This window comes from Gymnoscopelus microlampas, assembly GCF_963454915.1.
Source record: "Gymnoscopelus microlampas genome assembly, chromosome: 2".
Lineage (NCBI taxonomy): Eukaryota > Metazoa > Chordata > Actinopteri > Myctophiformes > Myctophidae > Gymnoscopelus > Gymnoscopelus microlampas.
In genome coordinates, this window is record NC_139939.1 from 32,174,219 (window position 1) to 32,186,324 (window position 12,106).

The 12,106-nt window shown below is 43.1% G+C and overlaps 1 protein-coding gene across 3 annotated transcripts in view; it reads right to left on the reverse strand.

Annotated features, from left to right (window-relative positions):
* Positions 1-9,592, reverse strand: part of dok7b (docking protein 7b) — a 37,090-nt gene extending 27,498 nt beyond the window's left edge. For all 3 annotated transcript variants that reach the window (XM_084046616.1, XM_084046615.1, XM_084046614.1), the window contains exons 1-5: positions 9,500-9,592; positions 9,340-9,385; positions 8,379-8,473; positions 6,536-6,686; positions 5,732-5,932 (exon numbers count right to left, since the gene is read on the reverse strand). In XM_084046616.1, the coding sequence (XP_083902742.1) occupies positions 5,732-5,932; positions 6,536-6,686; positions 8,379-8,473; positions 9,340-9,385; positions 9,500-9,553 (547 nt within the window). In that variant the 5' untranslated portion in view covers positions 9,554-9,592. The remainder of the gene's footprint in view (positions 1-5,731; positions 5,933-6,535; positions 6,687-8,378; positions 8,474-9,339; positions 9,386-9,499) is intronic.
* Positions 9,593-12,106: the final 2,514 nt, after the last annotated feature.

The following is a 12,106-nucleotide window of genomic DNA, read 5'->3' on the forward strand; positions in this document are numbered from 1 at the left end:
AGCTTGTAGATCTGCTATTTTTGAAAAATCTTACATTTGTGCAAATCTTTGAATATATGTATTTTTTCAAGCGAACATTTTAACTCAAATCTTTGCTTCTGGGGGTCCCTGGAACAAAACATTTCGAGATGGGGGTCGGCGCACTAATACATATTTTGGATGGTCCTTGACATGAAGAAGTTTGAGGACCACTGATATTATAGCAACATACGTTTTTCTGAAAACTGTTAGGATTTAGAAGACATTTGTACTGTAGATGCATTCCCGGATTGAATGGGTTAAGTGGTTAAACAGTGGTCTGCTGTACACCAGCTTTTCATCGCTCAACCGAATCCCCTGCTCGGTACCCTACATCTGGTAGTAGTTACTGTAGCATGTGAACTATTACAATCACGTCGAGTCTTCATATTTTTCACTCTTCATACCAGTAACCTGTAAACTGATTGTATGACATTCTGTATAGTAGTGTGTATATCTGTCTGTCTCTTATATGTCATCATGATTTGTGTGCATAGGGATCTCATCTTAAACAAGCTAAGTGCTTAACTGAGTTATCCAGTTTAGTAGACCTTGTATTGTGAATTTGTACTTCCATGTACTGTTATGTACTGTCATGTACTTCTCATGTCTTACTAAATAAAGTACATCAATCAATCAATCAATCAGTCTCTGCAGACACTACATCACACTCTTTAGTCCGTGCAAAGACACACCAAGCCATTCATTCGTAACCACAGTGAGGGAAGATAGAAATGTCCACACAAAGATTCCCACATTTTTACCATAACATATAAAGGCTTGAAAACTACCTATAGGCATAGGCAAGTGAAGATGGCCATTTAGTATCATATATGCACATGTATATGCATACACATTTTGCACACACTGCAGACAGGTGCATGCGTGCAGATAACAGGATGCAGATGAAGACAGATGGGCACCGTTTTAAACACCGTCCACCACTTAGCATTATGACATCAACTCATTAGCACAGGCTCTGAACTTTACCAGTTCACACTATCACATAACAACACAATGTTTCGTTGATGCATGTCCCTAAACAGCACTTGTACAGTAGGTGTGTGTGTGTGTGTGTGTGTGTGTGTGTGTGTGTGTGTGTGTGTGTGTGTGTGTGTGTGTGTGTGTGTGTGTGTGTGTGTGTGCGCGTGCGTGCGTGCGTGCGTGCGTGCGTGCGTGCGTGCGTGCGTACGTGCGTGCGTGCGTGCGTGCGTGCGTGCGTGCGTGCGTGCGTGTGTCTCTCCCCACTATGAGTTCCCACCACCAGTCATTGGTTTAGATCCAACATCCATCAAGACCTCTGCTCAGCTGATTATATCCTAGCGTAGAGCCTAATGCAGCAGCATTGCTCCCAACTCTATAGGACCACTTGGTAGGCTGCCAGAAAGTGTGTGGGTGTGCGTTTGTGTGCACGCCAGTATAGTGTTACATCTTCAACTTTGCTGCCAGGAGCACTATCTCGCTATGTGCAGCTGGCTATTTAGACTGGTCCAAGGCAGGGAGTTGGGACAGGCACACATGCTGTTTATGGTGGTCCCAAAGATCTGGGTTTTAGACTTTGGTGCCTATATGACAAAAGCCCACTGTGATTTTCTTTTTGTTGGCACATGTCCACAACCAGGGCAAAAACAGTGAAAAGCTGATTGTGGGTCATTAATCTAGTTAGTAAGTTCACCTGTTGTCCAATACATAGACCCATAGAGTTAAAAAATAAGCATAGACCACAGCACCAAAACATACTGTAGCATACTGTAGGGTAAATGTGCTAGTGGTGGGAAAAGACGTTCATTTCAGTGAACAAACTATTTAGTTCATGTTCACGGCAAATATCCGTTCAAATGATTTGTTCACGTTCACCGTTCAGTAGCGATATTGTCTTGTGAAAAACAACTCAACCGCACCGCTGTCTGTCTGTCGCGGGAACAGCCCGCCCTCCCGTCCTGTGTACGGGGGGAGGGGACGAGGGGCATGAACAAAAGCGTGAACGTAACAGTTTCAGGAAGTGAACTAATTCGTTCCTGTTCACGGCGATGAACTATTTCCTTTGAACGAATAGATCATGAACGACCCATCACTAAAATGAGCCATTCTGATTGGGCGAGACATGTCACGTGAGGGTATTTTAGTTCTCCATAACAATGACTAATGAGAACAGACATGTAGAATTTGTTAATATGAAATATCTACAATATACAATACAATGCACCAGCTAAATGATGGAGAGTTGGTAACCAAATGGACCCTTATAGATCTTTAACTCTTGAGAGTGTAAAATGAAATCAAATGGACCCGTATGGGTCATGCAGATGTTAAACATCTGCATTACTTAATTAAAGAATTGTCATTTTGATCCATGTTGGCCTGTTTATCTCTCCTATCGTACCAACATCAATACTCCATGGAATTGTGGACAAAATCTATCCAACGATAACAAAATATTCAAGGTTTTGGTTCTGAGAGTGACCGTGACATGAAGAAGGTTGAAACCCACTGGTCTAGACGAATATAACTGGCCTTGTTTGGGGGAGGTAAGCCGGTAGGGTGATCTTTGTCACTGCACATACTCCTATGGGCTGGGGTGGCACCGGGGAATGTTGAACGGGAGGAGTAGGACGGTTGTTCTATGTCCTCCCAGTGGGGGCTCCTCACAAGCAGGTGAGCCATTAGGGTACAGCAGTGGCAAGCAGTGGTAGGGATTAATTGGCATAATTTACTAAATTGGGGGAATCTAAACTACTCTAAAGTTTAGGGGGGTAGAAGTTATAGCAATAAAATCAGCAGCCAATTTTACATTTCTGGACCTGCAGGTTTTGTGGTGCCTAGGGAAAAGAACTTCATCTACAGAGAAAGGAGTCAAATAATTTAAAAAAAGGCCATGCCTGAAGAAGGTAAGGTTTTTAAAGGTGGAGACTGGTCAAACAGGGAACCAGAGGCAATGTGCTCATTAAAACATTCCAATACAGTTGGTCCTTAACAATGCAAGGAGGTAGTTCAGGCAGAGTATCAATGTTTGAAATTAATTCAAGAGCTTTCCAGATTTTGCTGGGAATATTCAAATTGCCAGTTGTTTCAGACAGATACAATTCTGACTTGGTGCGTCTAATCAATGAAGTGCATCGGTTGTGTATTTGCCTGAAATGGAGCCAATCAGCCTCCTCCCTGTTTTCCTATCCTTTGCCCCAAGACAAATTTCTCTCATGAATGAATGCATGAGAACCATGCTCTGTTGATGAACTACAAGTAGAAGAATATGGGTTTGAAATATGAGGGAGTTACAGGAAGTTCCGCTTTAAAATATCCTAATGTTTGGTGCCAGTTTTGTTTTCTATTTTCCTGTGAGTTAGGTTCCTGAAATAAATACCAGACTAATAATAAACCACTTATCAACATGCCACATGTGTGTTTATTACTTTATTCACAATTTCTGACTACTTCTGTCACATTATTGCTGCTGTGGCCATTTCAAGTGAATGTCTGCTGGTGTTTGAGGCTGTGCATGTTTAAAATACTTGTCATGGCATGCAACCTAGGTCTGGTCTGTTTAACAAAGTAAGGCAAACCATAGCCTGTCCACTGTGCATTGGACTTTTTTTAATTTATTTTTATCCCCCGATTTTGAAACCCATATCTTTTCACCCAGTGCCAATTGCATATGTAATCCTGGGCGCTACTCTCCCTCTGCAAGCCTAGGGAGAGCCCAGAACTGAGCTCATGCCTCCTTCATTGCATGAGGAGCTAGCAAGCCACTTATTATCACCTGACAGAGGGGAGTTTCCCCGGTAGGACCATAGCGCGTGGAAGCAACACGTTATTCCAACCAGTTCCTTTCCCCTCCATCAGGTGCCCCAGCGGACCAGGGAGAGGCAGTACAGAGACCCGGATTACTGCATGTTTTTGTGAGGGTGCATTGGACTTTTTATTGTTTCTCTGCAGAGAGCAATTAAAATAAACAATGCAACAGGGATTTTCCGTTTCTTGATTGTCTATTTTCACTACTTTTGAAGTTTTGTCTAATTATATGCTCTAAATAGGAATGCCAGTTTGAAAGTGCTTAAGTCTGTCCATGGGTTTTATAAATATTTAACCAATGAAAAGTATTAAGAGCTTGTGACTAAATCATAACTACATTGGAACTTTTTTTTCCCTCTTCCTGAAAAGTAACGGTTGTGGAGATGCAAGGTTTCCGCGTGACGGCATACTGTACACATCAGGTAAACATAAAATGCAACCTTATATTTGTGGTTTCACAATGGCTTACGTCAGGCATGCGAGCTGCTGATCTCAACCCTCCCATCTCTTTCCCTCTCTCTCTCTCTCCCTCTCTGCCCCCCCCCCCCAAGACTTTCTCAATGGATTCCAAAAATGCCACTCTCCACTCGCCCCAAGGCTGCTGGGTAACATGCAGATGAGTTGAAGGAGAGGGCAGCTGTCATAGATTGTGTAGCCACTAGGCTCTGTGCAATTGGCTGTATGAGCAGCAGTAGGGAGGCTGGTATTTATAGCATGTTGTTCATCAGAGCAAGGAAACCAGACACCTCCGATCCTACAGTTATTCCTGTAGGAGCCACTAGTCTGTTCATCAGACTAGCGTGACGCACGCACGCACGCACGCACGCACGCACGCACGCACGCACGCACGCACGCACGCACACACACACACACACACACACACACACACACACACACACACACACACACACACACACACACACACACACACACACACACACACACACACACACACACAAAAGTTGAACAAAATATATATTGTGTTTTTATATACTGTATTATATGCTGTAAGTTCAGATTTAAACTATAAACTATACGCTGTCATACTTCAAAGCAGCTATAGTGACATAGAAATGACTACTACTTTGATCAGTCAGTGAAAGTTTCCCCAACCGTAAACTTTTTAAATAGTGTCAGCACCACCCTTCAAACACTTTCTTTGTCACCTACACACCCCTGCCGAAAACATAAAACTGCCTCTCATTCTTCACATACAAGCCCCCATCAACAGGACATTCAGAGGATACCTAAAGTACACGCCAGTGTGCTCACACGTCATAAGGTATGTACGGTGTGGTGGGATTATACATAGAGAATTATGAATCATACATGACTAGCGTCTCAAGTTACTCTCTAAAACAAGCAATAAAATGACCATGGCCTGGCCTGGAATACAAGTCTGCATGTGTTAAATGACAGATCTATTAAACAAGCATGACAGGATAATACGGACTGCAGAATAAGTGTGGAAGAGTTATTTTATGTACAGGTCACAAATCTCCAGTAAAATCCTCAGTTTTATATATATATAAATCTGAGATGCAAAAATGTAACCAAATGGACCCTTATATTTATTTGTACTGTCTGAGTTAATTTGAGAATTGACTTAAGGGGCGCCACTGGTCTAGCGGTTAAGGCGCATACCACATATAGGCTCTAATGTAGCCTGACATCGATACGCAGGTTCGATTCATGAGCCTGACAACGTTTGCTGTGTGTCACTCCCCGTCTCTCTTTCTCGTTTCCTGTCTCTACTGTGTACTATCAATAAAGGCAGAAAAGACCCTAAAAATATCTAAAAAAAGAATTGGCTTAACTGCCTGACTGGCTGGCAAAGTAAACAAACATATCAGTGTGAAATGTCATAATCATAAACTCTCCGATCATAATGTTTTAATGCCTTCACGCTTTATTCCATACTCACAGTATCCACAGCGAGTCCCACCCTCGAACACGAAGCCATTGGGCACGGCACCATAGCGACGCAGCTCAGACAACTTCCAATGGCCCATGACGGCTGGAGGCAGGTCCCTGGTGAGGACCAATAGGTTGTTGCACAGGTGCAGGGAGGCGGGGCCACTCTCCAGTTTAGTACCTGGTTGGATGTTGACGCTGAATCTGTGGACTGGTGCGGAAAAGAGGGAGAAAGGCAGTATGTGATACTGCATTTACTGATAATATTCAAAGTGTGTGCGCGTGTGTGCGTGTGTGTGTGTGTGTGTGTGTGTGTGTGTGTGTGTGTGTGTGTGTGTGTGTGTGTGTGTGTGTGTGTGTGTGCGTATGTGGGGTCATTAACCATTGCTAATGACTTTTTAAGACAAGTGACCAAAGCATCATTGATCATTGGCCAACATCAATCAGTCAGCAAATGAGATAGAAAATACAAACAAACCAGCAGCCCAGATACACAGACATAAGCAAACACACTGATCTTGATTTATTACAGCAATAATGATATAAAAAAATCTTATTAAGCTCTGCTGCTTGGTAATTTGTCATCACTCTGTTTTGACAGATGTTTACATTAAATGGCAAGTTGTGCTACTGCTGCTCTTGCACTCTACCTCTCCTTCACAGTACACACACACTCACACGCGCACGCGCGCACACACTTAATCTTCAAAATACCATGCTAGTCTCAAAAGCTCATAAAATGTCTGGCATCACCCACTATCTAATCAATACTTTATAATCAATACTTCCCATGACCACACACAAACACACTGACCTTCTCCCAGACTGTAGCGCAGACGGGCATCCCAGGCTGTCAGGGCCTCTCGGCTGTGGAAACCCAAGGTCAGACTGTACCCCAGACAGAGGATGGAGAGAGTGTAAGCCACACCATCATACCCCGGCCCTGGCTCCACACCACAGATTGCCTGACAGATCATTGAGAACAAATGATTACAGAGTACCATACATTCAACTATATTAGGGCTATACCTAGAGTATCAATTATCTTCTTAGCGATGTGTATACAGTATACTATACAGTATATATATATATATATATATATATATATATATATATATATATATATATATATATATATATATATACTATATCAATGAATCGACACAATAATTGCCTAATTCAAGTCTTATTAACCACTAAACCCCATTTTATATTTTGTTGTACAACAGTGTGGCATAAGAATTGCAGATCTACAAGCTCACAAGTTTAGGGGGTTAACCCTAACCCCCTAAACTATGAGTGAGGGGAGTGATAAAGGCTTATACAGCAACTGGCACCACGAGTGTCCTTAGAACTTAAAGGGATAGTTCACCCATAAAATGACTTATTTTCTATCAATTACACACACCATGAATTCCTCATGGAGTCTCAATGGAGACTCTTTCAGCCTCCTACTGGAGTCTCCACCACTCATCAAATTATTGGCTTAGGAATGCGGCAAAACAAAAATCTCCATGAATTCAAGGCTCCATGGGATGAGTAATCGATAGAAAAAAGTCATTTTGGGGGTGAACTATCCCTTTAAGGAACTTTCCATGTCAAACATGGACACAATCTGGCTGCCGAACACTTTTTGACAGAATTCATGGCTGATTAGACATTGGAGTTTATCCATCGCAAAGCAATCAAAAAACGGCGAGCACGCCAGCAGCAACTACCATGTCCTGAGCCAACTCTTTCCACTCACTGCCAGTATACAGTATGTAAATGTATTGACTTCAAGCTTTGTACTTGTGAACAACTAAGGCTCGGGTAGGTGATGATTGATGAACAAATTATCACCTGGCATTCATCACCGGCCCTCATATAATCCAACCTCGGCAAGCTCAGGCAATTACAAATGCTGTGATAATCCAAAGATATTTTCTAATATCTATAGATTATCACAGCATTTGTAAACGCCTTCTCCTTTTCTTGCTTTGTAGCAAGAAAAGGAGAGAATCTGTCCGCAGACTTCCAACATTTATTGGGCTTAGCTTTGAGTCATTTGAGATTTATCAGAGCATGTCTATGCGAGCACACAGCCTGAGACGAACAGGTGTGCAACACCTACAGATGGTACATTTTAAGACCCACTGGGGACACACAATTATTCATATGGAAGTGAGACAACATAAACAAAAAACACATTATGTGAACAAAGAGAATGGAAAAATCAATTTCTGAGAGTTTACCCTGAGGATTTTGTTGTGTATGCTCGTTTCATTTATTTGCTAATGGAATTCACCACAGTAGAAAAGAGCAGGCTGAGAGGTGTATTTGTGCTTATAGAGCCCTATTAAATTCACTCACGGTAGCATGATATCAACAAATCTGAAGCGCAGTAGCAATTAGCTCTTATTCAAAGACTTGCAAAGAGTGAGGAGGCGATGAGTAGCTCAAGGACACTTCAATAAGACGTCAGTAAGGTGGCTAATGATGGATGGATGATTGTACTAGTCTCTCTAATGAGGTATCACTCCAGGGTATCCCTGCCAGCCTTTCAACCTTTGTGTAGACTTTTTTGGTTGGCCTCATGCGCCACATTGACCATATTCGCACGGCGGTCATTTGGCCATTGTGCTCCTATGTCATACTCGGGGGTGAGAATGACATACCTCCAGTGTCACATTGAGCCTCTCCTTATGGCCACTGCCCTTCTCTTTGTCTCTTTTCTTCTTCTTCTCCTTAAACACCTGAAGGGATAGGCAGTCTAACAGACAGTATAGGGAGGGAGGGAGTGAGGGAGTGAGGGAGGGAGGGAGGGAGAGAGATTAAGGTACGGTAACCACATTTTGGGGTATTTTGGGGTGACGGAATGGGAGAAAGTGTCAGTTACTTAGACATCCTGTTTTTTTGTATTCTGTCTGTGCGCGTGTGTGTCTGTGCACAACAGCACAGCTGTCATAACAAATCCTGAAACAATGAACTGATACATGAGCACAGCTGAAGATAAACTCGAGACACACACACACACACACACACACACACACACACACACACACACACACACACACACACACACACACACACACACACACACACGGCACCACAAGTTGTACTACTGTTCTTTGTGCTTTTTTGAGCTTTGTTTCACATGCTTGCACACCACACAATGCAATTAAAATGACATATTGTCTAGTCTACAACATTGCTGAGCTTGTGGAGAGCTCAGCACCTACTGTATGCACAAAGCAAGTTAAAGTTGGCCAAATTTCAAGCTATGCCAAGCCTTGTGTTACGTAGAAGAAATAATCCGTGTCAAACGTCATTAACTAAAAAAGCGAATCTGTTAGGAGTGTTGTGCAATATCCCCACGTGCCGACATGGATATATTTGCACGATGCGCCTCAGTGGCACATAGCCAGTGTCCAAATGATATGTTGTATTTAGTTGAATAATTCCACAAAATCTGATGGGATAAATGAGAAACAATCAACTAAGAGTTTAAAATGGTCTTTGTCCTGTTATAAATGTGTGTCAGAGTTGATCCGGTACTCTGACACACTCTGTACTCTGACATACATTATCTCTATGAAGTGGTGGTGGATATAAAAATAGAAGCGGTTTGCCACATACCGGCGACCGGAGAGGGTTTCCGTAGCACGACCCACCGACTCTTCCACTGTTCAGAAGTTTGGAAAACACAATAAATCACCACGCATATCATCTAGCTGCCAACACAGTGTGAGATACTGTACATTACATAGGTTTAAAATTAACAATAACCAGAATTAACCTTTTTTCCATCTCTAAACTTGACTTGTCCCTCCACGACAACCGTATCCGTCATCTTCTGTCATGGTTCCGAGCAGCTGTGTGTGTGTGTGTGTGTGTGTGTGTGTGTGTGTGTGTGTGTGTGTGTGTGTGTGTGTGTGTGTGTGTGTGTGTGTGTGTCTTGCGCACACATTTGTGCGCCGATACTGCCCGCCCGCCTGGTCGAGCTGTCCTCCCTGTGGGGCCACTTTGGAAATAGCTTTTGAAGAGGCCACCCCCACCAGCAGAGGCCCTCAGACGTGAGACTCTCCCAGAGAAGCTGAGGCAGAGACCAGCCAGTCATCCACACTCTGCCAAGTTAGTCCAGTTGTCAGCCTGCGTCAAGTGGTGATTGTTTACATTGGAGATAATTCAATTAAACGTACATAACAGGCGTACCTTTCACTTAACTCACCGAACTGGCACGCAGTCTGGTCTTAGACAGGGATCCAAGGCAGCTTACCTCTGATCCGAGAAGCCTTTAATATGATTATCTATGGAATCTCAACCTAATCTAGACCTGCTTTAAATGTTAGTCAATAACAAAGCCAAAAGAAACAATGAAAACATTAGTGCATTAGGAATGAAATAATATTCTAGCTGTAGGCTATATCCAAGATTATCTATTACAGTATGCAGTGCCGACCCTGAGCAATTTGGTGCCCAAGGCAGGATTTTACCTGGCGGGATTTCTTTACTTTACTAGGATATCGTGCAAAATACAAAAGCCAAATTGAAAACAAAACATTAGATTAATCAATATGAATGAATTTGCATTGGCCGTTCGTTAAGTATATAGCATGGTGTTTTATTCTCAATAAGAGTAATCTCCTGTCATGCACGCAGAGAGAGAGAGAGAGAGAGAATGGGAGGCAACTAGATCTGGTCCATAGCGTTAGGAGGAGAACTCAACGTGGACTAGAGCTAGGCAACCAACTGGAGTTAAAAGACCTCTGAAAGTCTTACTGTATGTCAAAGAAATGTGACTTACATGCTGTGCTGACAGTATTGTGCATGTCGTTCGTTGCCATTCACACGGTTGGCTGTTGCTTGTGCAACTGTACCATTGCAATTAATGAACCGGTTGGGATGAACACAGCACTCTTTACATTATCTGGAATGCATCCTTTTAGCAATAAAGGTCTTACTATCTTTAGTTTGAGACACTTGAGGTAATGTGATCACCATCACATACTGCAGCTAACGGTTCTAGCTGACTCTAATCAAACAGTTTATTCATCTCAGTTGTGCGTGTTTCTTTTAAATTGGTTTTGCACCCTGAATGCACACACACCCACTAACGCTTGTAAACAAGAAACCTGTCTATACTGTACATCCTCCGTGTTGCCTGCCACAGGTAGAACACAGTAAAAATCCTCAAAGTTAATTTAACTCAGATTCTGCCATACTGTTGAAACTGAAAGCAGAGCCGTCTGGATACACATGGCTGGGAAAAAACAAAAACTTATTTAAGAGAGGGGTACATTGATGGGGCGCACCTAACTTTTCGTTTTTCAAATACTTAAACATACAAAAGTAAATATTTCTACTGCTTGGGGTCGATGTCAGAAAGGGCATGCGGTCGCAACGGGTTCCTAGCGCCAAATGAAATGGATTGGATTTAGATCTGAGCCAAGTCTCCTGAGGAGGCGCGTCTGAAACCTGTCCTGGACAGAGGTCTACCGGACGTAAAAACAGATGCGTTGTATAAAAAAAGATATACATATATATATACATACAAATATGTATTTTTCAATTCTTGTTTTACCAGCTTGCAAAGCACGCTGGTCTAAGAAGAGACTGAGCCTAGTCAACAATTTCTCAACACTTTCTCTTTTTCATCATTGGCGGTCCTTTAAGCCAATGGGGATACTTTCCCATACTCTGTATGGGCGGTCTCGTCCTCCCAAGCTACGGTACTAGACACAGACATATAAAGGTTGATGCCTCCTCTGGCTCTGAAGCGTCTGTATGGCGGGCGCGCTTCCGCTTCCTTGGGGGGCAGCTGGAAATTTCCGCGTGCGTCACAGAAGGGGGGCGTTCAGTAGGCCAATGAGAGGCAGGTGGGGGCGGGACAACTAGATCCTGGAAAAGACGTGCTGTGATTGGCCAGTGCCCGTTCCCCCCATTTCCGGGGGGGGACGGGGGGACGGGCACTGGCCAATCACAGCGCGTATGGCGGCCACCATACGAAACAGGTCGCTCCAACGAACTGCAGAGGCCAATGAGGTATCTAGGTTTCTACATCTATGGTACTAGACACACCTCTTGCCTCTATGGCAGTGTTGCCAGATTCTGCGAGAGAAATAAGCAACAGGTCTAAGCCAATGGGGAGCCACTAGCAGTGTTGCCAGATTCTGCGAGACAAATCAGAGAAAAAAGAAAGCAAGCTGGTATGTTTATTTTTTACAAATCTAGGCTTGGTGGGTGCCCCCTCCCCCAGCCTCATGGTGCCCTAGGCAATTGCCTCCTCAGCTTAATGGATGGGCAGTATGAATACCTGCATAACTATAGACACAAAGTATTGAAATCATTCAGTGATTTTATTTTATGTGATATTCATGAATTCATTAATTTAGTAAACGGTGCA